This window comes from Podarcis pityusensis (genome assembly GCF_964106645.2).
Source record: "Podarcis pityusensis genome assembly, chromosome: 10".
In the NCBI taxonomy this organism is placed as follows: Eukaryota; Metazoa; Chordata; class Lepidosauria; order Squamata; family Lacertidae; genus Podarcis; species Podarcis pityusensis.
The window spans coordinates 31,521,308-31,543,112 of NC_138035.1; the positions used below are offsets into that span (position 1 = coordinate 31,521,308).

The window sequence follows — 21,805 nt, forward strand, 5'->3', positions numbered from 1 at the left end:
AATTGCTACATTGCGCTAAGGACAATTTGTGGAGCTTCTGTGGGATTGCTTACCTGTTTCAGATACACAGAAGCAATTTCCACGTAAGGTTTTGTGAGACACTTTCAGCCATTCATCACCGCTCTTTCTGACAATACGTAAAGATTTATGGTAGGGTTTGCTTCCTCGGGGTTGCCTTTCACGTTATTTTAAACACAGAAGTGCAGTCTTGGGAGTCCGTGCCTAAAGATGTGAGAAAATGTAATATTGGAAAGGTAATAAATGTGTCTGGGGGAAAACTTTTAGACATGTTGGGCAAGCTTCCAGACACATTTTGTGGAGCTTGTGCATCCTCATTCTTGAAATAGGCATTCAGGCCTTGACAAATCCAGGCACCTAATAATTTGATACCGGTGGCATCGGCAAACCTGAAAAATTATTTTCAGGTCTGCACAGGAGCTGGCATGGAAATGTTGGTGCTGGTTCCTGAGCAATCTTTTCAGTCCAGTGGGTGCAGGACATAAGGGAGCCAAACTAAAAGCCCCATTTTCCCAGTGTATCATTATTATTAGTTGTATACATATTTTATTATTGTTTCTAAATAGTCTAACTGTCAGGGAACTGACATCGGAGCTAGAGGTGGAGGGGAGGCTCTCTAATGATGCTGGAGAAGGGCCCAGCAGGGAGAGAGGCAGCTCAGCAGATGGGGAAGCAATTCAGTGCAACACCAGGAATAAGGAGGGGCAGATGGGGGAATCGGCGAGAGGGCTCCCAGACTCTTCACTGGACACCAGCGGGGAGAGCACTGGTCCTCCGCTACCCACGCCCTCCCTGCGCAGAAGACTTCCGCGCAGAGAAAGTAGGAGGAGACTGGGTGTCAAACAACTTTTATGTTGGAAAAGGTTTAAGAAACGCCCACTGACGGATTCTGCTAGCGACTGAGGCAGCCACGAATTGAAGGGCTGTCCAGACAGAAAGGTTTAACAAGGCAACATAGCCAGGAGAGGCGGCAACTTACGCACGAGCAACCCCATACCATTATACTAACATTTACCAATTCCCTACTATAACACCAAACTATAACCTGTTAAAGCATGAATGAAAATCAGACATAGAAATAAAGCATTATTTTTTTTAATATTCAGTCCTCTTTGCCACATCAGTATCTCTGTAGCACCAGCACTGTTCTGGGATTAATTTTACTTTAATGTGTTTCTTTTTCCAGTTATTATAAATGCAGGGATTTCCAGCCACATCTTCAGTACTTCTGATCAAAGAGGCATTTTTGTTAGTAATATGAGGGGGGAAACTTCTGGTTTTTTCATTTGCATAGAAACGTTGTCACATCAAGTGCTCCAGTGCTTGCTTTCCTCTCCCCTCCTCATTCCCTTTTCCTTTTGTATCATGTTTATTAGATTCTGAGTCTGTAAGCAGGGACTGTCTTATCTTTTAATGCAGCACTGAGAAAATGCTTTATAAGTGCTAAGCAGCAATAACCGAAAAATGGCAAGAGGATTGTGTTTGAAAAAATAATGAAAAATTGGAAATGGTCTGAGTTGGTAGCAGGTGTCTAGCTAGACATGGCACAGATTAGTGACAGAACATTTGGGTCCTTCCCACAAACCTTATTTAATGTCTTCATTAATAATCTTCATGGAGGAGTCATACTTGTTAATGACATTCATAGATGATGCTAAAATTGGAAGAGTAGTGGATATTAGCAAAGGGGAAAGAATAATATAAAGGGATGTAAAAGGAGCGAGGGGAAAGTGGACAGAAACGAACATGGACTGGTCAGAAAAGGCTCCACCTATGTAAATGCATCAAAGATTTTTGAATTATTTGTTTGTTCAGAAGCAGTGGAATATAAGTACTTTAAAATAAGTAAATTGAAGGCAGGCATAGGCTGAGACAGTGGACAAAATGTTCAAGGGATGAAATATTGTCAAAATGTTTTATTGATTCCTATTTTAAGGTCCTTAATTCAGAATGGGTTGTTCAGAAGGATTATCATGTGACCAGGGTGTAGAGTCTCCTGTTGGCCACAATTTTTAAAAGAGATTAACTAGAGCAATTTTGCTGTGACAAAGGCACTCAAATACTTATGACCAGCGGCGTAATGGCAGTTGTCAGTGCCTAGGGAGGGCAGGCGCCCTGAGTTCATTTGAAAGAGGGCTTGGTTGTTAAACCACTCTGGCAATTGTAGCTCTGTGAATGGAATAGGGGACCCCTAACAAACTACAGTTCACCCTTAACAAACTACAGCTCCTATGATGCTTCAGGGGAGCCACGACTATTAAAATAGTATCATAATGCTGGTATAGATGTAGCCATAGTCCAGAATTCTAACATCTCCTTCTGTATGATGGGTAGAATGGCTCTTGCAAAAACACACACACACAAAAACCCTGTTGTTGCAGGAGTGAGACTCGATAACTCTTGGGGGCTCTTAGACTTCACTTTTCTAAATGATAGAAGGTTTATTTTTGCAATTTTAAAATTTATAACCAGCTAATCAATTCTCTGTGTGGCCCAGATATACTCTTTCTCCCTCTCCATCTGCATCCTTTTATTAACATTCACCCTTTCTCATATTCTTCTTAACCGAAGCCTCATGGGTTGCACCTTGAACACAGCTCAAGAGAGAGAGGGAGAAAGAGAGAGATCCCCGTAGGTCTTTGTCAGAAGCAGCCCCAGGTCTCTCTAGAAAAGCTTGGCTGCATGTCACCCCAGCCAGTTCTTATTACGGCCTCTCCAGTGGCAACTTTCTGCCTCTATGCCACCTCTCACTTCTTTCTGAAGTTGTGCACAATCTCACTTCATCCCTCTTGAGTGGCAAGTCTTTAATCATATCTTCCTCTTGTACCGTCATGATTTTGACACAGGTGGAAGAAAATGCCTCTTCTCGCTGCTGTTGCTGCCACAGTGTTAGCTGTGACTGTCAATTCTGTCTCATTTTGTACTGTGTTTGGATTTGTGTTGCTTACAACTAGTACTTTACAGCAACTGACTTGGCTAAAGTTCTGTCTGCTAAGTTACAAGGCAAATCCTGTGATGGTAGGGATTTGCTGAAGAATTGATTGCCAAGAATGTACAGTGCTATCTAGCCACTGCTGTGGTGGTGGTGGTTGTTATTTAACCACCCTTCACCAGCAGGTTACAACAATTAAAACATGGTGTTAAAAACACTCTAAAGCAATGTAATGATCACAGAAATAAGGTGGGTCCTAAAAATATACACCTCTCAGGTATCAAAAGGGTAAGGAGCATTTGCTGAGATGCCAGATGCACGTCTGTGGGGAGGGAATTCCACAACTTAGGGGCTACCACGAATAATGTCCTCTCCTGCAGTAGCAGGAGGATGGTGGAACAATCTTCTGTCAATCTTAGCACCCAAGAGGGTCCATAGGGAAGAAGGCAGCATTTCCTCCAAACCATGCCCACCTGTGGAGCACCAAAGAAACAATCAGGAGCTTAGAAGTGAGTTCTTGATGGTTCCTCTACATGCAGGGCTCACTAACAGCCCCACTAGGATTGGCTGCACTAGGGAGGTCCCCTTTGGGTGCTTTTGGTCCATTTGCAAGCTTGATTTCAATCCCTACCACACCTGTACTTCTAAGGGGATAATTGTAACCACCGAGCAGGTAATCAGTCATTGTATCAAGACACTTAGAACTTGTCACCTGATGTTATAATGAAGTTGGCCTGTTGGAAGTAGGGGAAGAGATTTAAGGATCCAACCCACTGACTGGATCCAATTCCTCAGCCCTTCTAAGCTCAGTACATTGATGAGGTCCAGCGCCGAGGGCCTTCTGGCAGTTCCCTCACTGCAAGAAGCCAAGTTACAGGGAACCAGGCAGAGGGCCTTCTCAGTAGTGGTGCCTACCGTGTGGAAGGCCCTCCCATCAGATGTCAAGGAAATAAACAACTATCTGACTTTTAGAAGACACCTGAAGGCAGCCCTGTTTAGGGAAGCTTTTAATGTTTGATGGACTATTGTATTTTAATATTTTGTTGGAAGCCGCCCAGAGTGGCTGGGGAAACCCAGCCAGATGGGCGGGATATAAATTATTATTATTATTATTATTATTATTATTATTATTATTAAGCTGCTCTCTAGGATTCCAGACTAGAGTTTCCTCCCTGAAGATGCTAGCAGGGACTGAACCTGGAACCTTTGGTATGCAAGGCACACGCTGGCCAATGCTGGCTGAGATTGGATTGAGCAGTCAACTGGAAACTCCCAATTCTGGCTGTTGTGACAGGAACTACTGCTCAATGCACCTGCTCCACCCGCAATTTAGGGAACTATACCATGGATGGGGATAGGGAGGGGAGGGGTAACACTAGTCTTGCTGAAATGTGGCAAGAATAAGTTGTTAGAGGGCAGAGCATCGTAGGAGCTGGTGCCCTATGGCTCGGAGGTGCCTCTCAAAATAATAATGCTGTTCAGCATGCACCAAGCCTGCGTGCTTGTGGGATGACTTCTCAGTAATAAATACATGCTAGCAGCCATTGAACTGAGTGTCAGGAGAGCAAAAGGTATACCGGTATACAGTGCAGAAAACCTTCACTGGGCCTGTGCCTTTAGCAGATATCTGCAACTTGGTACCACTGAGTGAAAACATATGTAGATGAAAAAAATATGTATAGATAAAGTAAATGTAACAACTTGGGCTTTTTTTTTTATTGTAAGAGCAGCCCTGCTGGATCTTGCGGTGTTCCAAGTGTGGCCAATATTATAAATATGAGCATTCTACATTATTGTTGATTAATGTTATAATTGTAACTCATCCATAAAATCCATCAGCCATGCTAAGATTTACCTGAAAATGTCTGCAAACTCCAGAAAGGTATGTTTTACTATTATTAGTCTTGTGTTCTAGTGGGGGGGGGGGTGACCAAAATCCAGTGAGTCACAGCATCAGAAATAGAATCACCCTCTCCTGATGCACAGCCCTGTCGTCGACTCACTAATCTGAAGTAATACAATGAAACTGCTGTAAAACAGCCAGACTGCAGGTTAGTCATGAGCAAAAGCGATATTCAGCATTTTACTTGCCAATCTTCGATCTGTATTCCACTCCTGCATAGAGTACATTGCTTGATGCCAACAAAAAAATCCCTTGAAAGAGAATGTCCAATGCAGAAGGAAGCGGGTGAATTTTCTCATGGCTTTTGAGAGCTGCATCATGCTAGAGAGTGAATATAAAATTCTGATGGACAGATGAATTTGGCTATGGAATCAAACACTTTTAAGGCAGTGATCAAAGCAGTAGAAGTTTCTCGACAAAACTGATGCTTGTATGGCCTCATCCTGCTGCAGTATACTTTCCAAAAGCCCCAATAGAGAAGAGGTGGGGAGCAGCAGAGACTGGTTCATTGCAGCAAATGGGTCACTGCACCAGCAACCTCAGTCTGCCTTCAGTCAGCCCAGGCCTTCTTGCCTTCTTACAACCAGTGCTTGTCAGCTTCCCCCTTTTTAGACTCAGTCTTATGCTTCATGGAATACAGCTGTGTGGAGGAAGTGGACAAAACTAATATTACTTGGCTCTGACTGTCATTTGCTCTGGCTCCACCTACCGTTGGTCTCCTTACCTTCCATCCTACTAGTTCCAGTAGCCACCAGTCACCACCAGTGCGGAGCAATACTTTTCAAGTAATTTGCACAAAGGCGTCTATACAGTAGAGATTATGAGAGGAGAGGCAAATGTGGAAAGAAAATGGAGTTTCCAAGACCTTTTTCTGGCCTATAAAAATATATTTTTCCCCTCTACATAATTTTTAAGTTGTGAAATCAGTATTTTGCAATCTTTTTGTCTCCTCCCCACTGCCGAATCCCAGCTTGTAGACTACATGGTGGAGCTATTGATAGAAGAAGATCACATAAATAGAACAACATAGCCCACCTTCATCCTGTGGATACTGAAATAGATAAAATCTATTAAGGTCATATGTAGAATTCAATGACTTGAGGATAAGCAGAGATACCAGCTGCAAATTTCCACTATTCCCCTTTCCCATTGTCCAAATCAGGCTTCACTGATGCTTGCTTGCCGTTCCTAATTAGTTTCACCCTATTATACTCTCTCTTCTGCTTTTCCTCCTCTTGTCTGTTGCTGGTTCCTGTGCCTGCCAGTGATGTCTACCTTTGTCTCATGTACCTCCTGTATTTTCATGTAAGCATAGTCAGAAGTAACTCAGTCAAAAGTACCTTCATCTAAGGATAGTCGAAAGTACATTCATTCATACTGTACTTCCAACTGGTATTTTCCACTCCACTGCAATTGGTTTATTTTGCACAGCCCTTTCTTCCATTTTGTCGTCTGCTGCTGCTGAAATATAAGAGTGTATTTTTTATGTTGTAGTGTACAATAGCCATGCATATTTCAGCCATGTACAGATATTTACAAAACAGGTGCCTTCTCTGCGTGTTCCCTTTCAAAGTTAATGACCTCCCAGAGGAGTAACCCTGTTAGTCTTTTGCAGCAAAAAGACCAAAGAGTTTTGCGGTACCTTAAATAAAAGTTAATGAAGTGGCTAATCTATGACTGTAATTCTAACCATCAGAAGTAACTGTACAATCAAAAGTGAATTCAATGGGGCTTACTTCCAGGTAAATGGGAATAGGATTACATCTTATCTCACTAGCTTGATTTCACAGTAAACTTGTCATCTCATCTTGCTTTCCTCATTCTGGCATTAGTGAAGGTCAATTTAGCTCCCTGTTGATTTTTTGTTCATTGTGTCCTGAATTGTATGAATGGCTCCTTCAGTCATTGTAATGCGAATTAACCACATATAAGTCATTTTTGTTGCAACATTTTATTTCATAAATGTGGATATTAATCAGAAAATGGTTGTGTGTGTGTGTGTATCTGCTGAAACATACCTCTCAAGCCAATTAATCTTTGAAATGCTTGTAGTAAATATGCTGTTGTGTTTGACAGCTTTAAATCCTTTTTGTGCTAATGCATTCCTACCATGTGAAAAAGAACAATAATACATTATGTGTTCCATTGGTTTTTAAATTCACAGCACAAACAGGACTGAGGGGGAAACAAGTTATGTACCAACAAAACTTCAGGGGACAGCAAAGCATTTGGGATTGGGCTGAAAGTGAGACAAGGACACTTTGAAAACAAATATTTTAATACAATGATTTAGGGGGTGAATTGATGGTCAAACCTAAGCAGTCAAATCCAGCTGGTTCTCCCCACTTGGACAAAGCAGTTTGGATTTTAACTAGAGGAGTCTACAGCTAACAAAAAAAAAAATTAACATTCACAGTAGGCAGAGGCTTAAGGTTAATATCCTAACCCAATTTAACCTGGGCATAAGCCACACTGAATCTAGTGGGGCTTACTTCTGATAAAATATTATTTGTCTTCATGCATATAGGCTGATTGTAACAACAATTAACTAACACCAAGTCAGCAAACTACAATTCAGAAAAAAGAAAAGCAACAAGGAACCTGTCAGGACAGTAGCAATTATATATCAATGAATATGTACACAGAGTACATTACAAAACAATTTATGACTCTATTTAGACATAATTTGCATATTAAAAATAATTGGCACAAACTAAGGCAAAAAGCATTCATAGCAAGAATCTGTGCTGTGATGGGGGCTGAACAGTTAGATGGAAGGAAATCTGCTTGGTGGTTCATTTTCAATGGATACCTTTGACAACCATAGCTTCATGCTGATGCCTTATGAAGGGATACGATCTCTTGACGAAGAGATACAATCTGTGGCTTCGCACTTCAGCTGCTCTTGAGAACGATCATTAAAGATTGTTATCTCTTTGACAGGCATTGATGTGAAGCTATAGGAAGTGCCTGAGGTGAAGTATTGGGTGCTGCATAATGGCCATTACCAAGAAAAAGCCTGCAACAAGTTTTAGGGGGCAGAACTCCAAAACACAAACAGAGCACCCAAGCAATGCAGCTATCACCGCTACTGACAAAATGGAGGGGGGCATCTTCAGAGGTCATGGAATACCTTCTGGGGTGCTAGATATGGCCCCCAGACCATGAGTTACCCAGTATAGCATAGGGGTTATACTCAGTATCATGGGAAATAGACTTAGCCTTCATTAATTTGTCTAGTTCTTTTCGCTGTAACTTGAGTTAGTGAATTTCCTAAGTTGTTTAATGGTTTGTGTGAAGAAGCTCTTGTATGTTTAATTTTTGTCTGTCCTGATATATCAGCCAAAAAACATCACTAGATGACCACAAATTCGAGTATTATGAGAGAGAGAGATAAGAATTTTCTATCACTCATCTCCACAGCATTTGTGAGAAAATGCTCTATCAATTGTTTTAAATGAACTAGGAAAAACAATCATTTTCAGTTGCAAATTTTTGGACAAGGGAACACTTTCAAACATTTAGCTTGATCCAAATTACACTGAAATCACTTGAAAGGCTTCAACAGCCTTTTGCTAAGGTTTGGAATGACATGTGGTACATTATTTATCTTTACATGTGCAAATAGTCCCACTGAAGCTGAGCTTCTGGCATGAGAAACTCTTTGTAAGATCAGAACTTCATTTAAATTTAACATGGCAAGAGAAGGCAACTGCATATCAGAAATTCAGCAGTGTAGCATCATCTCATGCCTGATTGTTATATATTCAACTTTAAAAAATATGTTGAGCTTTTAAAATTGGGCCCGAGAGGGGAAGAATTGGAACAGCGATACTCCATGAAAGGAGTTCTGCAAAAAGGCATGAAGTGAGAGAGAGCAACCTGCCTGGGCATTGCTTCAAAGCAATGGAGAGTATTTCAGACAGAGAACAGTGCGTAAGGTGTAAGTAATTTTCTCTTTTTGTACAATATTGTATCTGTGTTTCTGCGTGATCTTGGATTCCTAAGGCTGTCCTGCTCAATTATGTGTTTGTACTTTGCAAGGTACGCTATGGAAAGAAAGAGGAACTGCTTGGGACAAATTCAGACTCTGGGAGACATTATGTACTTGTAGGAACAAAGGAGGAGGAAAGGGAAATTGAGACACCCCCCCCCTTCCCTTGTAGAACAGAGTTGCAAATGGAGATAGGAAGATGTTTGATTTTGCCCTCAGCAAAAACAGATGCCTGTAGTTCGGTTTCAACCCAAGGTGTAATTGTTGTTGTCTGGTACAATGTATTCTCTTTCATCACACTTGGTTGGCGACAATGAACCCTGGAAACTTTGATTCATAGTTTCTCAATGTATAAGTAGCTCTTGAGCCCTCCTCAACTGTGTATACTCACAGCATCTTATGGGAAGATCAACGTGTGGTCCAAGCTGGGCATGGAGGTGTTTGGTAAAGATTTCCATGATCACTGCAGCATTTTTCCTACATTCACAGGAATCTCCACAGTTGTGTCCATATGTTCAGCCTCCCTCCCTTTGTGTACCTAGTCATGCCTTAGGAGTCATGCTTATGTAAAGTGGGAGTGAAAAACAGTAATAATAGACCCTCATGTCTACTTTTATTATGCTGCTGCATTTCTTAATATTTTACATCAAGACTCTTGGGTGCTACAAGGGTGATTATTGACTAGGAGTAGACTACTCCCCACAAGTCCAATATGCCATTTGTCTTTGGGACCATCTGTGCAGTGGAAATCAATGGCCACAGGAAGGCTGCCTGCTTTGGAAAAGAAACAAAGAAGAAAGCATTTTTAAATAGTAGGGATATAATTGCAAGAGCTGCCTGTACATATTACATGCAGCTCCCACCCTCCGCTCTCCTCTTTCTAAATTGCTTGCTACGCTTCCCCTTTCCCAAGGGTTGGCACATGCTGGTTGCTTCACTCAAGATGGCTTCAGCTGTGGCAGCCAAGCTAATAGGGGTTGACAGGCACTGTCTGGAGGGAGTCATGGACTCTATGAAGTCGACAGAAGCTTGTCAGCAAGGGCCCTGAGGCACCTCCAGAGTCAGGCAGTCGATTCACTCTGTCCAGCTCCAAAAGGGAGACCCCTCTCCCCCCAAAAACCCACTGTATCATTTAATTTGGGTGGTATTTGAAGAGTTGCTTCTCCCTGTGCACTGCTTATGACATGGGATGCCTTGTGTGGGGCTGTGTGTGAGAGCAAGACATTTGCACCAACTCATCTCCTTGGTCTTGGTGTGACACTAGAGAACAAGGCTCTTTCCTGAACCAGCCATCCTCTCCCTACACACCCACACCGCCTGTGACAGAGTGGTACATTTAAAAGTATATTTCACAAGCTTTGCCTTCTGGGGGAAATTTGCCAGCTAGAAACTTCCTCCACTGGCTCCGCTTGACAGACACAGCCTCATCCCTGCAAATCTGACCACAAGGACGGTGAGGAGGCTGCAACTTTCTCTCTCCAGAACACACACCTGGTGTTCATGCATATTTCATTCTTTGCGCATTTCGCTGCAAAGATCAAATCTTTTCATAGCTGGTGCCCTAGAAGGCCTGCTTTGCTTGCCAAATATTGTTTCATCGGTACTCTCCTCCCTTCCCTTTCGATAGTCCAGGCCCTCCTCTTCTTTTCTTATGGAATGGCTGCTTCCCCAATTCCCAACCCCAGACTGCCTGAGAAAAGGTCATTGTCCCTTTCATATTGGCTGCTCCTCGCTGTGAGCCAGTGTGGCTTCTGCTCTGGCAATAGAAAAGGCAAAACAGGGAGGAGGGGAGGACAGAGCCCTCCAGACAACAGCTTATAAGGACGGAGAGTCTGAGGAGAACAGCAAGAGAAAAAGGCATACTGAGAGGATGTTAAGAATGAAAAAAGAAAATAGAGAGAGAGGCTGACAGGGAAAACACACACACACACACACACACACACACACACACACACACAAATGAAAGCAGTGGGAGAAGAAGACAGCAAATAAAAAGTTTCCTAAGACATTTCAGAAACCATTGTTGAAGAGGCAGCTGTTGGGCTCCAAGCTAACTAGTTCGCTTCTGAATCTCACAGAGTTTCTCTCACTTTCCAGACCAGAATTGATATAGGAAGCAAATGCGAGAATTGCCGTATTATAAGGGTAGCATGTGCATCTGCTCTGAGGCATCTGGGAGAGAGCAAGGAGCCCACAGAAGGAGGGTGTTGTAACACTGACCCCCCAAGGACTTTCAGTCATATGAAAGGAAGGGAGTGGCACCAATGTTATTGTAGCATTCATTAGAAGTGCATAAATTAGTGAGCAATCTTTCCTCCTAAACCAGCCAATGTGGTGCCCTGCAGGTGTTGTTGGACTCCAATTCCCATCAGTCCTGAACAGCATAGCCCATAGTCAGGGATTATGGGAGTTGTGGTCCAGCAACATTGATTCTCCCCTAAACTAATGTGCACATGTTTGTATGCCATGGGGGTCTGGGAGCAGTTCAGTATCACAGCTGCACATTGCTCCTCCGAGAATCCTAATTGCACTACCCTCCTGACATCTGGGGCTTTTGCCCAGCCCCAGTTATATATCCATATAGCATTGCAAACATGGATCTGGACTGGGCAGGAAGAGGACTAGACAAAGACATTAATTTTAAAAGAGGATTGGACAAATTCATGGAGGAGAGGGCTAGTGTTGGCTACTAGCCATGATGGCTGCGCTGTGCTTTCATGGTTGGAGGCAGCAATGCTTCTTAATACCAATTGCTGGAAACCACAAGAGAAGAGAGTGGCCTTGTGTTCGAATTCTACTTGTGGGTTTCCCACAGGCATCTGGTTGGCCACAGTAAGAACAGGATGTTGGATTAGACGGGCCATTGGCCTGATCCAGCAGGCTCTTTTTCTGTTCTTATAAAGTAGTTGGTAGGTGGGGTTCCATGGGGAAAATGGCAGCCAGCATGGGAAGGGTTACGCATGTTCTTCCTGCCCAAACGTTCTTAACGGCAAACAGGAACATTAGAACCTGAGTCAGGCCATTTGTCAATCTAGCTCAGTATCGCTTCCTGAAATTGCTTGGCAGGGGCTCACTGGAGTTTCACACAGGGGACTCAATACACCAGGCATTAAACTCAGAACCCCATCTGCATGCAAAGAGTGCACTCTGTGCTCCACCGCTGCACTACAGCTGTTTCCAATGCTGCTCTGATCTCAGGCATTCTTATCTAGACTGCCAGCAGCAGCATCACCTTGGCCAAAAGGGCTTGGCGTTGGCTTATATTTAAACTGATCTTGTGTTTGTACTACACCATTTGTCCATATGAACCCCAAAGCACATAGCGACTTTTATTAACTGGCTGTGCAGATTTAAGACGCCGGAGCCACGTTTTCCTTTGCTTGCTGCACAGCTTGCCACTTGTTGCACAGCAATATACTTCGGCAAGAAAGGAAATGAAGAAAATGACGTACCGAAACAAATTACAGAGTTTTCGGAGGTACAGCAGGCAAAATTAATGATGCAGCCTTGACATTTGGCTGAGACCTTAGGCTACCTGTGATGTTTAGATTGTTCCACTGGCTCTTTTTAATGAGCACCGACTGATCAGGAGTCAGGACCTTGGTTCTGTGTCTCTATAAATGACACTGCTATGTGCACAGTGCTGCACTCTAACAGTGTTAATCAAAATCGCCTCCTGAATTACCAGTGGAGTAATTACAGAATGCTTGGGTATTCCCAGTGGTCCTCTGTGCATGCTGCTGAGGCCCTGCGCCATAGGTTCATGTCCTCGTGCTATAGCCGTTGCACAAATTGTTCCACATTTGCTGCTGCTGCGCGTGAGTGGATTTGTTTTGGCCCGGCAGAGAGGAGAGAAGCAAGGAGGAATTTAACTTTTCCTGTCACTCAGGGCATTCTTACCTGGCTTTCTGAAGGTTAACCGGATGACCACTTGCAGCTTTTACAATTAAAGTCCTCAGGCATAGTTGCTGTCATTGGAGGGCCAGGCTTATGAGAAGGTCTGCTTCGGGATTGAAGATGACAGTGCTGGTCTAGATGTCTCCTCCAGATTGTTTCAGTGTGAATGTAGTCCCCAGGGACGTAGCAAATATAGATTGCTTGGAATCTATGTAAATAAAGTGGAGGCCAGCAAACCATAGGTAGGTCTGCTGTGAAGATGCTGCACTTTCTGTGCTTTGCCACTTCCCATCTTGACCCAGATTTGTCTATATATCAGCCAGGTTCCACCAGCGATGTCCACTGTAAAACAAAAAGTACACGAAGCGCAGCCTTCACACACTTCATACAATGGGAGTTGTGCTCCAAAACATCTAGAAGGCACCAGGTTGGCAAATGCTGCATTAGAGTAATCCAGCTGTTGAGCTAATAGCGAAGGGGTATTTGGGGAGATAACTATCAGTTAATTATGATCTCAGTTTACATTTAAGATTTAGCAATGGGAATATTATTTTACAAATATATGCACTGCCAAAAGCAGAAGACAGTTTCGGGGAATAGTTGTTAGAATCATAGAATCATAGAATCATAGAGTTGGAAGAGACCACAAGGGCCATCGAGTCCAACCCCCTGCCAAGCAGGAAACACCATTAGAGCACTCCTGACATATGGTTGTCAAGCCTCTGCTTAAAGACCTCCAAAGAAGGAGACTCCACCACACTCCTTGGCAGCAAATTCCACTGTCGAACAGCTTTTACTGTCAGGAAGTTCTTCCTAATGTTTAGGTGGAATCTTCTTTCTTGTAGTTTGGATCCATTGCTCCGTGTCCGCTTCTCTGGAGCAGCAGAAAACAACCTTTCTCCCTCCTCTATGTGACATCCTTTTATATATTTGAACATGGCTATCATATCACCCCTTAACCTCCTCTTCTCCAGGCTAAACATGCCCAGCTCCCTTAGCCGTTCCTCATAAGGCATCGTTTCCAGGCCTTTGACCATTTTGGTTGCCCTCCTCTGGACACGTTCCAGTTTGTCAGTGTCCTTCTTGAACTGTGGTGCCCAGAACTGGACACAGTACTCCAGGTGAGGTCTGACCAGAGCACAATACAGTGGCACTATCACTTCCCTTGATCTAGATGCTATACTCCTATTGATGCAGCCCAGAATTGCATTGGCTTTTTTAGCTGCCGCATCACACTGTTGGCTCATGTCAAGTTTGTGGTCAATTAGTATTCTCAGAGTTTGTTTCTCCTATTCACACGTCAACCTGTGGCAACAGGATTTTCCAGTCTACCGGGGTGAGAAAATGAAGTGGTTTTGGCTTTGTCACATTGATGGAGGCGCTACTATGCACAGTGTACTTTCTGAATGATTCAAGACACACTTTTAAGGCTAACAGTGAGAGCCTAAAAATGCAAGCTAAGATTTTCAGAATTTTGATACAAATTCTCCAGATTTCACGAAAGCACCTGCTAGATGGCAAGTAATCTTCAGGCAAGCAAAGCCACTACTTGAGGTAATACAAATGTTGGTAGTTACATACGCAGATTCCCCAGCTGTACCTGTTAAATAGGGGCACAATGCCTGCTTTCTCATTATGCTTATCTCTCATTGCTGGGACTTTATGCATACATAATAAATTACTACTATTAATAATAATGTGAATGATGAGGCCTATCGTCCTAATGGACTCCTTTGACTGACAGAATAGCATCCATCTTGTCTATGGTGCCAGGTATTGAAGGTTTTCCTAGTATATAATGAATTCTGACATTCTGAATATTATGGGATATGGATTTTCATGGTGGAATGAAGAAAATGATAGGGATATGGTGTTGTCTATGTGAAAGTGGAAAAAGCATGATGTGAAGTTATTTTCACCACACTTACTTAGCAGGGCTTGCCAACTCTCGGAGCCCATGTGTGCTCCTGCTGCTGCTTCTCTCTGCCTCACTGTGAGGAGCTGACTTTTCACATCAGGTAAAAAGCGTCCCTATTTCCATTTGACAAATGTGTGAGGTGGGGATGCTGTGCCTCAGCTGTGCTTGTTCAGGAAGAGGAGAAGGAGATCTGAGAAACTAGCAGAGTCCCCCTTAACCATTGTTCTTTTTATTGGCACATATCAGAAACTTAGGAGCCGGTAATGGTATGTGCAATATTCCCCAGGCAAGATGTTCAGACTCTCTTCGGGTGAATAATTGATGCTCCAGAAGCCAAGCAACAGGTTCCTGATACTACATCCTGATAGTCAGGGGATGGAGGCTTTGAACTGACTCTATATGTTGTGTTTAAGTGCCTATCTGATCATTTCTCCTCTGAGCACATTCACATTTACACTCTCACTAATACCGTATAATTTGGTGCCCCAGAAACAAGGCAACTGCTGGTGTTCGGAGGCTAAAGTTTTGAACTAACCCCAGGTGTTGGGATGACTATTTATTTGATCATTCCTCTTTTTAAAACATTTGCCTTTGGATTTCTGCTAATACTGAAAATTGAAATTGCTCCCAGTATGAACACATGTAAATCTTTTTCTTTTCTTTTTTTTTAATGGAGCTTTGCCAGATTGGGTATATGGCTTGTTTATTACAACCTACCGGTAAGTCAGTGCAGAAAGAAAGAGAAACATCATGGGTTAAAACCAGTCATGTGAAGACCATACTAATTACAAAGGCAGGTCCTAAATGCTTTTACCCATGGGTAGGCAAACTAAGGGCCGGAGGCCGAATCTAGCCCAATCGCCTTCTAAATCCGGCCCACGGACAATCCAGGAATCAGCATGTTTTTACATGAGTAGAATGTGTGCTTTTATTTAAAATGCATCTCTGGGTTATTTGTGGGGCATAGGAATTCGTTCATTTCCCCCCCTCAGAATATAGTCCGGCCCCCCACAAGGTCTGAGGGACAGTGGACCGGCCCCCTGCTGAAAAAGTTTGCTGAACCCTGCTTTTACCCATGTTCATTTTGCTGTCCCTGGTTCTCTTCCACCACATTCTTATTTACTTGTGATATTTAAATATGATTAATACCTCCACTGTTAGAGGCTGAATGCTTCTAAATGTCAGTTGCTGGTAACTGCAGGAGGGAAGAGGTGTGTTGCACCCAGGTCCTGCTTGTGGGTTTCCAGTAGGCCTCTGGGTTGCCCCCATGAGAACAGGAAGCTAGACTAGATGGGCCTCTGGCCTGATCCAGCAGTCCCTTCCGATGTTCTTTTGAAGGACAGTTATGGCATGATGTATGGTGAGGCAGTGAGGACCTGAAATGTCCCCAGGTTATTTACAAGTGGAAAATTTATTTTGAAATGTGTTAACTATGGGGACGAGTGGGACGTGGGTGGCGCTGTGGGTTAAACCACAGAGCTTAGGACTTGCCGATCAGAAGGTTGGCGGTTCAAATCCCTGCGACGGGGTGAGCTCCCGTTGCTCAGTCCCTGCTCCTGCCCACCTAGCAGTTCGAAAGCCTGTCAAGTGCAAGTAGATAAATAGGTACCGCTCCGGCGGGAAGGTAAACGGCGTTTCCGTGCGCTGCTCTGCTCTAAGCCAGAAGCGGCTTAGTCATGCTGGCCACATGACCTGGAAGCTGTACGCCGGCTCCCTCGGCCAATAAAGTGAGATGAGTGCCGCAACCCCAGAGTCGGCCACGACTGGACCTAATGGTCAGGGATCCTTTACCTTTTAACTATGGGGACCTTTATTGGAAGTGATTTCATGAGCAAGCACTCTAGATTTGTTGGATGAGATTTTTTAACTGAGAAACATTCAGTAGGTGGACTATTTTGGTGTCACTTTCCCCTGAAAATTTGTTCATGAAATAACTTCTGAAAGACATGACACTAGGCATGAAACATTATATAAGGAGTCGTCCTAGAGGGGTTACAACAGTGCAGTTTCACTAAGTCTAAATTGTCCTGCAAATTTGTCCCATGTGAAACTTCTTGCAGGTTCCTTAGATATACTCATCCTTTCCCACTCACTCTTCCCAGAGGCCTCTTCCACAACTGGGACTCAACATCCACACTTCTCTCCTCAGTCATTTATGCTACTTGAAGTGACGCAGCACCCCACCCCCTTCTGCCATTCTAAGATGCTGGATATATATGGTCAAATATGGTCGGAAGAAGAGCCCTGCCGGATCAGACCAAAGGCCTGTCTAGTCCAGCATTCAGTTTGCGTGGCGAGTTCCTGCCTCCCACCAGTAGAAATAAAGAAACATGACACCATTATTTTAGGTTAATGGGCTAAAATTGGCCACAACTTTATTGGTTACAGGTAAAGAGCGGTATTAGTATTGGCTTAGGCATTGGTCCTGTCTGACTATCCGGCTTCAGCCTGTTTGCTTGAAGACCGGGAAGGGTTAACACCAGCAGGTGGAGCCCTGCTGATGCACATCAACTAGGGACTCCCCTGGAGTCACCGCTTGGGGGGGCGCTTTAGGCCCTGGCCTCCATAGGCTTTGGACAAGGCCATGCCCCCCAGAATCCTTTACCGGACTACCCTTCAATATTTGGGGGAGATGATGGCGCTCCCCCCCCCAACACATCTCCTTAACAATGCCTAACCACCAAAACCAAAGGAGTTGTGACGATTTGCTACGAGGTAGACGAAAAACCAAATGGCCGGTGCCAATTTGCCAAGTGGAAAAAAATCCTACCAGGCCCCTTAACAGCGACCAACTGAGGTCCATAGCAAGGTCAGAAGGGGAACCATGAGGCAAGCCACACACCCCAAGCCAGCCAATTGGCTGGCTCAGGGGATGATGAGGCCCGAGGATTCCCCTGATCATGCGGAGGTAGAAATACAGCCATGATGCATAGCCTTATCGTCCATGCATTTGTCTAATCCCATGCTAATGAGAGAAAACACTGACAGTATATTTCATTGTTATTTGTGATTTTGCTGGAAACGATGTCAATCTGGGGACTTTTAACTCCACAAGACATGCAGTGGTAAGATGGCTATAAAATGATGTCGCCCCATTGATTAAAATCAAAGCCCCTGGAGTTAAATGTTAATACCGGTGGCAATTCTGTATGTAAGTGCTGTTCACTTGCCACCGGTGTTATGTGAACAGTTTTGGACATCTGTTCATTTCTTCTCTCACTTGGATTTCACAGATCTTAAAGAAAAGAGGTTTCGGGACACAAATTGTTCATTGAAAACCTCAGGATTTTTTTAATGGGAATTAATATCTATACCTGTGCAAATAGCACCTGTATCTATGAATGCCCCAAGCCTTCATTGTACCCAATTCCAGGTGCTCTCCTTGAGCTCAGAGTCCCTTATTCCCAGGCGCAGGAACAGAATAAAGCAGGAAAATGAGACAAAGTGTAAAGCGCAACTTGATGTGGCTAATTACTTGACAGTGGGCATAAAAAGGGGATTAACTGGTGCCTCTAGGGATTGTCGCTGAATCCTAATCTTATCTTTCCCTCTCCCTTCCCCAGCCATTTGAAGTAATGAACTAGTTATAAATAGCTAATTAGTTAATTATATGCTGGCCTACATGCAGCATCTTGTAATGTGAAATTCCCTGGACCCCTGCAGTAGGGAGTCTCAGCTGTGGGGAGGGAAGCAGGTGGGGGGATTAGGAATGTGATTGATGCTTGGAAGAATTTGCAGAACTCAAGTGACCACAGGGAACACAGAGAATGTAATTAATTTAGTAAACGGGTGCAATCTATCCTATCCAAGGGGCTAGTCCATTATCTTAGCAGAGTAAAGGGATCAAGGAGAGAAACAAGCCCAAAATTCAGCTGTTGTAGTCTGAAGATGCTACAGATTCTACGCACGATAATAGGGTAGCGTCCAATTAATCAAAATCCAAAGGAAACGAAGAAGAGAAAGTGCATGGCAAAAGCCACTGCATTGTGATCTAAAACGGTCTCTTCATTAAGTGATACTTAGTTCAAAGAAAGCCATTCTTGGACATGATTGAGGAGCTCCTTCTTATTGGCTCTCTGAACAGAAGCTTTCTTTGAAGTAAATATTTCCTGATGAAGAATGCATTTTAGCTCAAAACATGGTAGGGTTTGTCAACAAATTGAAGTTTCACACATTACATTTTCTTCCTTTACTTTTCTTTCCTTTCTTTTCTTTTCTTTTCTTTTCTTCTTTTTTTTCTTTTTCTTTTTCTTTTTTGCATCTTTGTATTCTGACATCGTAAGACGTGTATCATGTCAGCAGCCCCAGAGGCTGAGTCCCTTGTATCCTGATTTTTTGAAAGCACCTCATATATTTGGAGGCATTGTATACGTAATGTGTTCAAATAAGAACAGATATAGCATGCATAGATAGGCCTGGATTCACCATTTGGCTAAAATTGCTACTGTACTTAATTCAGAGCTGCAAAACTGCTGCACAGGAATGGGGAACTTTTGGCCTTTCAGATGTTGCTGAACTACAACTCCCAGCAACCCAAGCAAGCAAGGCCAATAGCCAGGGATGGTGATGGGAGTTGTAGTTCAGCAACATCTGCAAGGCCAAAAGTTCCCCACACCTCCTTTATATAGTTCTCTAGCTGCCTCCACCTTGTTTTGATCCAGGATTTCCCCCACATAACGTCGTCTTCTTTCTTTCCCCATTCTGTTTTATATCTCCTTTCCCTTTCTTTTTCTCCCTCCTATGCCGTGATCTATCCCTCTCTCCTTTCCTGGCCTTGGTCCCTCTTGCAGGCATGCGAATCCTGGTGAATTTGCTTTTGGACACCCTGCCTATGCTGGGGAACGTTTTGCTTCTCTGCTTCTTCGTCTTCTTCATCTTTGGCATCATTGGGGTGCAGCTATGGGCTGGTCTGCTGAGAAACCGCTGTTTCATGGAAGAGAACTTGACAATGTGAGTGATGGGGAGATGGAACTGTCTGCGAAGCAAGCCTCTCTTATCTTTACCCCTTCTTAACTTCCTTTGTTGCTGAGCTAGTTCACAACCTTAGGGAATGATCAAACCAAACATATCCACTACAGCAAATGATTTCCACTTGTGCACCCTTGCACCCTCTCCAAATCAGGTCCAGAGGTTTTTTTGGGGGGAACGCATTACATAGATAGGGGTGCATGGCTTTTGGGGGGGCAGAGGGGAATAACCACATCAGACAGCATGGCAGGCAGCTTCACAGTCTTCCTTTTACTAAAAAGATGCAAAGTCTGGGAGCAGCCACTGAGAAGGTCCCCACCAAGCGTGCCTGTTAGAGTGGCAGAACCAAGAAAAGGGCTTCCCCCAAAGATCTCAGAGCCTAGGCAGGCTCATATGGGAGAATATGGTCCTTCACATAGCCTGGGCCTCAGCTGAGCATGCATTTCTGAGTGTGCATTTTATTTTATTTTTATTTCTTCTTCACTTTTCCACTTAAACATACACCAAGAAGCTAACAAAGAATGCCAAACTCCAGCCCACTAAAACAACATGGACACAGATAAATAGCTATGGCATACAAACCAGCAATTTAAAGCATCCTTATAGCCAAATCAGAGTTTTTAAAAACAACAACTCAAGCAGCAAGCCTAGCAAGCCGTTATTAAAGCCCTACCAAGTTCCTTGAACCAGATCAACAATATATTTTTCATATATGTAGCTAATTCATGTCGCTTTATGAATATTTTCAAGGCTGTATTTGCATTATGTCTTCATTACAGGCTTAAAGAATGACACAATGTGCTCTGTTCCTATCAAAGGCAAAATGGCTGTGATGTTTGGCTGCTGCTACCAACAGCCAACTTCATCCCATGTCCTGCCAGCTTTATATACAGCTTTATATATTGTATATTGCACAAATGATAAAGGAAGCAGTCGTATCAAGTAGAGACTGCCAGTCGACAAAAAGACTGACCTATGGCCAGAATTTGGGGTCCCCTACTAAGTGAACCTTCTGGTCCTGCCTAGGAATCAAATAATTTGTTGATTTTAGTTCTTTAGGTTTTTAATTTTTCCAATCTTAAATTTAAAATTGGAAATTAAATATCTGCAGCAATATGCAATAAAACAAATCCTCGTGAAAATTATTCAGCATTTTAGTGCATTTTCCCCAATTAACACATATTTGTATGCCGTTTTAACTCACGTACACATTTTTGCAAGCAGTTTTTCCTAATTCAGTGCACTGTTGCATGTTATTTCACTAGTTTATTCATTTTTATGCACATCCCCCCAATATATCCATTTTTGTACACATTGTTTGGTTTGAAAACTCCATCACAAAATTCAGTTATGTGCAAATTTTGAAGGATGGCTGTGTTCCAGAAAGTTTAAATTTGAAAAATCTGGCTTTAAATGCAAACAGAATCAAATTCCTTCGCATCCCTAGTCCTGCCCTTCCTAGGCCACCCACAACTTCTCTCTGCCCCTCCTGACTCCCAAGATATTTACATCTGAGAAAGGCTTGGTTGCCATTGGCTAAGAAATGCTAGAATGTGTTTTTATCTCCAAAACAGTCTTTAAACAAAAAACAAAAAACCTGTCAGCATGATTCATATGATTCATGCAGAACCTTCTATTTTTAATCTGAATGATAATCACTAACAAAATGGCCATTTGATTGGAATTACCCAGTAAATGCCTATTAGGCCCCTATGCTTTCTCCTCTACCATATTCAGTTTCAGATGTTGCTTAGCAACCTCGCACATGCGTCCCTAAGTTGCCCCCCTGCTGTTTAGCAAAGGTTTCCTGACAACCTGGCTGACAACCCAGGGAAGGCAGGGTCACGATCTCTGGTTGGCTGCCTAGATCACCTGGCTGTTGGCCCTGACCCAAGTGCTCAGGCCCTGTGGATTTGTATTGCTAGAGATGTGTCATTTGGAAGTTGTAGCTCAGCCTCCAGGCCATCTCTCACATTCCACAGCAGGAGATGCAGCCAATCCTGACTCCCTAATGTATGCACCTTTATGATACATTTTTTTAAAGCAACATGTCTGGTGCATTCACGTTACATTTTCAGGTCTGTGCTTAAAACACCTTTGGCATACCTCCGAAAAATAATGGGCGAAGCAGCCCATAGCTACAGCAGCTGATCCTGCCATTCCAGACTCTGCCGT

The 21,805-nt window shown here is 43.3% G+C and overlaps 1 protein-coding gene across 6 annotated transcripts in view; it reads left to right on the forward strand.

Annotated features, from left to right (window-relative positions):
- The window catches only part of CACNA1I (calcium voltage-gated channel subunit alpha1 I), a 376,571-nt gene that overhangs the window by 261,982 nt on the left and 92,784 nt on the right, over nucleotides 1-21,805 (forward strand). For all 6 annotated transcript variants that reach the window (XM_080971347.1, XM_080971348.1, XM_080971349.1 and 3 more), the window contains one exon: nucleotides 19,453-19,612. In XM_080971347.1, coding sequence (XP_080827473.1) covers nucleotides 19,453-19,612 — 160 coding nt within the window. The remainder of the gene's footprint in view (nucleotides 1-19,452; nucleotides 19,613-21,805) is intronic.